The sequence below is a fragment of the Barbatula barbatula genome (assembly GCF_947034865.1).
Source record: "Barbatula barbatula genome assembly, chromosome: 23".
NCBI classification, from domain to species: Eukaryota; Metazoa; Chordata; class Actinopteri; order Cypriniformes; family Nemacheilidae; genus Barbatula; species Barbatula barbatula.
Genome location: NC_136786.1, coordinates 2,926,630 through 2,932,067, shown reverse-complemented (window position 1 = coordinate 2,932,067; position 5,438 = coordinate 2,926,630). Strand labels below are relative to the sequence as shown.

At 39.6% G+C, this 5,438-nt stretch overlaps 1 protein-coding gene across 1 annotated transcript; it reads right to left on the bottom strand.

The window, feature by feature from the left end:
* Positions 1-1,625: 1,625 nt before the first annotated feature.
* On the bottom strand, positions 1,626-5,237 carry dselb (dermatan sulfate epimerase like b; the record flags this gene model as incomplete). Its single annotated transcript, XM_079487968.1, has 1 exon — positions 1,626-5,237. The coding sequence occupies one exon, from the start codon at positions 5,235-5,237 to the stop codon at positions 1,626-1,628; it is 3,612 nt and encodes a 1,203-aa protein (XP_079344094.1).
* Between the last annotated feature and the right edge of the window lie 201 nt (positions 5,238-5,438).

Here is a 5,438-nt window from a genome sequence, read left to right as displayed (position 1 = left end):
TTCAGTGCTCGCTTTTACTCTAGCTGTTGAATGATCATGTGAGAACGCCATAACAAATAAAAAAAATATATATCTTAAGCCTGTTTACATGAACAGACTCTCTGCCCCTCTGTGTTCTGCCTGTTGTTCTCATTAAAATGATATAAACACAATATAAAAAGTTCTTCAATTAGCCAGAGCTGCTGAGTTTGACTGCAACTTAACTACTGTTATGCATATAATAATTGTAACTACAATGTTAAGATGATTGGTCATTGTTTATATTTGAATGTGTTTTCTAATGACCAAGGAAAATAAATATTTTAGTACAGTTTTAAAAATATGTTATTTAATTTTTTTGTGGTTTTAGTGTATGTAATTAATTCAATTATAAAAAAAACTACATTTTTGGATTTGGTTTTCAGCAAAGTGCATCCTGAATTTTCATTTCGGTGCAACACTAAAAAAGAGTGCTTGTGGGGGCTTTGTTGGAAAGAAATAACAGAGGAAAAGGAGACAAAATTGACACAAAAGACTTTAGAGGAAGAAAAGGCAATTCATTCTTGAAGGCATTTTTATATGATTTGGCTAATGTTTTAGTATATGCATTAACTAACATGAACGAACAATCAGCAATATAGCTTTTTTTAGCATTTATTCATTTTTGTTCATGTTAGTTCATAGCGCATTTACTAAATTGTCATCTTTTAATTTTTTTACAAATGTATTAGTTAACAAACACTTACATAAATAAAAGCTGAGAAAAAGCAGAGAAAAGACATTCATTGTTCATGTAAGTTAGTCCATGTTATTCGATGCATTAATTAGTTGTTAACAAATACAACCGTTAAAGCTGCACGATTCTGGATAAAAAAAATCAAAATCATTTTGTCTCAAATAGACATCACGATTCTCCTACGATTCTGTGAGATGATCATCTTTCCTTTCTCTTTTTTTAGCTCTTTGCTTGAAAATGATTTATGGTTGTACCACTATAGTAACTATAGTGAGAAAATTGTACATTAGTGTCTACAGTGATTTTAAAACCAATACCGTATTTAAACTACATTAAAAGCATGCAAATTTTTATAAATTTCATAAAAGATAAACCTTCTAAACAGAATGAGTGCATCAAAGTTACATGTATATTTTTATGTTTCAGATTATGTACAGATTGCTTGGAGATGTCTTTAAAGAAAGATACAATTGATAAACATGCCTATTCTAACCTATGAACAGTTAAAATAAGCTGAAAACATGACATTTTGTAATGCTATTTCCTCAAAACTTGCTGGTCAGATAGTGAAGCTTCTCGGTTATCGTAAATAATAGTAATAGGTGCAACACACCCTTTCATTGACCTGATATTGCCGTAATGATAGATATAAGCGTGCACTCAAAATTCAAAACTGCTTTCTCTGCTATAGCAGCAGCACACAGATTTGAACGCTATGATTTCAGTCAGAGGTGTAATAGACACAAGTGAATCGTTGATATTAATTAATGAGATTGCGTGGGTGTTTAACGATTAATTGTGCAGCTCTAACAATCGTTCTGTAATGTGTTACACTAATTTGCAATTCAAATCAATGCTACATTCAATACAAACAACTTTTGTAAACACACAACAACAGCTGGCCTTGCAGCTAATCACCAGTAAACCTTTGATACCCAAGTTGTTTCATCAGGAACCCACAAGTGTCCTCAATGAGTCTAATATCTATCCTTGGCAAGTTTTTGCTCCATATGTTAATTTTGTCTGGTGATATTTCGCCCTCGTACATTAAGTTATACAAGTTTGTGGATGTGGTGAACTCAAGCTGGTTTAAAGCTGAGGGTGACACAGGGATCCCTAAGAAGGAGTGTATTTTCTGAGCTGTGTCTTGCGGATAATTTACAACATCCTCAAACCTGACTTGGAGATAGGAATCACCAGGTAAGGTTGCTGTAACTCTTAAAACAGCAGTGGTGTGAGCAAGCCACAGGTGGGCGAGTAACAACACAGGATTGGTTTCTGAACGCGAAATGAGGAGCCACAGCATCCTAAATTCAGCCGCAAACTTTGTACATTTGTCTCCAAGCATGTCTTGTTGAAACATAAGAGCTAGATGCTGTTGGATGTTTTTAAGGGAATAGAGGCTAGGTTTGCTGTTATACAGCATCATATAGATCCACGCTCGAGGGTCCCTGATAATATGGATGGCCCTAAAAGAAGTGCCAATAACTTCTTGGACAAAGGGCAGTTTAAGAGCCCAACTGCCACTGCACAGATTCAGAACAACACAGGCATTTGGGTGTTCTGCCGTGTGTTTCCTAAGCTCTCTCACATACTTAATGTCTCTGTCCAAAGCAGCTCGTGCCAGTCCTTTTATTTCAGCCACTGACTCTCTTCTTCTCAGCCTTTTCCTCTTGTGAGGGAGATTAACTCTGTGGGCCTGTTTGATATAGCTGCTTTCATAGAGTGGAATATTTTGCAAGAATAAGTGGGTGTTTTGGACCAGTGAATGTAGCCAGGCCTGAATCATTTTAAAACGCCCACGCTGGGCTTCTGACCGAGTCCATTCACAAGCATCTACTAAAGAGTCAAATTCAAACTCTGTTTCTGGTATATCCAAGTGTTCTGTAGGAATGCTTAAGTAGACAAAGTCTGTACTGTTGTAAAAAAGCTGCTTCAGGATGTCTGATCCAGAGCCAGGTAGGGTTGTTATCACTACAGTGGGTAGAAGGAGGTTAATTTGCTTGCTGAGTTTAGGGTCAGTGGTGGCTCCTCGCCACTTCACCCGACACAGGAGCTGGTCGCAGCTGTTTGAGACGAACAGGAGCTCGCTGGTCCACAGCAACAACACAGAGAGCAGAGCGTAGCGCAACAGTCTAATAAAGCCAACATACATTCTGCGCTGCAGGGTCAGAATTACAATGGCCATGGACAGTATTACCCCGGCTAAAACGTTTACTATAAATCCTAAGTCAAATAGATGGTTGTGTAGAGTTGTCTGTTTTTTGACAAGATGCGCCCCCAAGCCAAAACGGATAGTGTGATGTTGGTCTTCGATCTTAGCATAGCCCCCAAAGCCCAGATAGCTTGAACGGGCCCCAATGTCTTTGTGATTAGTTACTATAGAAACTATTTTCTCAGTATTGTTTATGATGATGGAAAGTTTGATTCCATTCTTACTGTTTTCAATGACCCTACAGTTGGAAATCTTAATGTAAGGCCCATGCATCACATAAGCCATTCTAACAACTGAACCTGTGAAAGGAAAGGTGACATTGATAAATTGTGTCCATCTCTTTTTGAACTCTGCCGCCTGCTCTGCCTCCTGTATCTGTGTATGGGGGCTGTAGCCCTGATCATCAAACCAAAACATTTTGTAATGAGCATCCCAGACATCCATCAATGCCCCATTATATAAGTCTTTAAACCTATGGGGGACATATTTAAAGTCAATGTCCAGGTTGTGAAAAAATGCACTGACAGTGTTCACTGGTGAGTCGTCCCTTTTCTCAACATGGTCGACCACCAGAAGAGTCTGTGAGTTCAGAAGAACCAGTGCTCGGTACACACTCCTCAATTTCATAGCAGTGGAATATGCAGCTACTGCCTCCCCACTCACAAACATAGTGTCTCTGTGTGCGGAGGCTGCGATCACCTCTCCTGCACAGTCTCCGACACCTTTGTCAGTCCAGCGCAGCCACTTGGCACACTCCCCAAGCTGTCCTTCCCAAGGGGCATTACATTGGCTTGTTGGAGATGGGCTAAACACCAACACGTTGTTTAAATAGCTATATTTTGGGCCATATAAAGCCTCAGAAACAAATACTTGTCCATTAGGAGCAAAAGTAAATGAGTTTTGGTCTGGATGCTCATGACCAGGGTTAAAGCTGTTCCAGCCATCCACCCACGAGTAAGCTTTGGTATGGACGATGTCAAATACTGCCCGACCACCTAGCTTTCCAGATTTAAACGAGACAAAGGTATTCCCTTGAACCATAGGTAAACCGGCCCCGTAGGTCACCACACCCCAGTCTGAGAATATGTGCATCTTAGCCTGACTGTACCCATCAGGGGGCTGTGGTATAAGGCCAGCATTATACCAGATGAACTCTGTATGAAGGGTTGCCCAGCGCTGAGCAAAGGACTGACCTAAAGGACCATCTTTGGGTCTGTGCTTCCTTATCTGCTGTGCTAGCCAGTTTCCGGACCCATTCTTAATCACAAAAGAATCTAAAAAAACTAATTGGCTCTCTGGTCCATAGAACCAGTTGTAGTTTGAGTCCCCTATGCCAACCGTTCTCTGAAAGCCTGGCAGCAAAGTGGCATAATAAAACCAGAAATGATTTCGAAGCCAGTTGTTCTTTGTGTTGTCTATGTTGAAGTGGCGCTGGGCTAGAAAAACGTACTGTGTGATAGATTTTGCTGTGTAACTCCCAAATGCCACTCCCTCGTCCAAAGAGCCATCAACAACATGGTTCAACAAAAACATTGTCTTCTCCATGTAATTTACAGACACCTGTTTCCAAACCATCGACTTCGTGTCATGTGCACCCAGAACTATTGCACCGGTCAAAATAGCGACAATATTCGTGGTTTGATGATTTTGTAAAAAGTGTTTCCCCCATCCCCTGTACTCTGACATTGTGTAGAGTTCTTCGGTTTCAGAATGTATTCTCTTCAAGTACAGATCCCGTCGCTGTTCATCCAGAAACGAGTAGATGAAGTCAAATGCAGTAGCAAATCCGCTGAGTGAATGAGCTGTTGGCACTTCTTCATTAGGTGCACTGCTTACTTTCCAGTCTGGATATTCTGACATTCTGTCCATAAACTTAATCAGAAATTGTAAGGTAGCAGTGTCTTCAGGATACAGTAAACAGTAGAGAGCCAGAGGTGGGAGGTTGTTGCCATAAATCTCATTCCACTTGTTGGTGAACTCGCTGTGCTTTGCTGGAGGCATGTAAAGCGGCCTTGTGGAGAGCATAGTCAACACTGCTGCCCGGATGATTCTAAAAATGTGGTTATGACTTGTGGATGAACATTGTCTCAACAGCGGTACATCATCTTGGCTAAAGTACAAGTTAGGGTGAAGAGTGGCTTTTCCTAGCTCTGGCACATGATTCCGGGTGAACTGGAACTGCTCAAAGTCACTAAAAATATCCTTCTCTGAAGCATTAAATATTCCAGAGAAAGCAGCTGCAGCTGCTAAAAAAGATACAAAAAATATTGGGCACCATATGAACCTCCAAGCCACTATACACAACATTTTTTTCTCTTTTCCTTATTGTATTTTTTGGTGGCTATTAACATTCCACTGGCTTCTTCTCATTCAAAGGAAAACATACAAATGATGCCCATTATATATAAAATATATCTATAAAATATGTGTATATATATTGTTTTTTTCTTTGGTTTCCAAAATGTTATATTAATGTGATATTAACAAATTATAAGGATGTTTTAAATA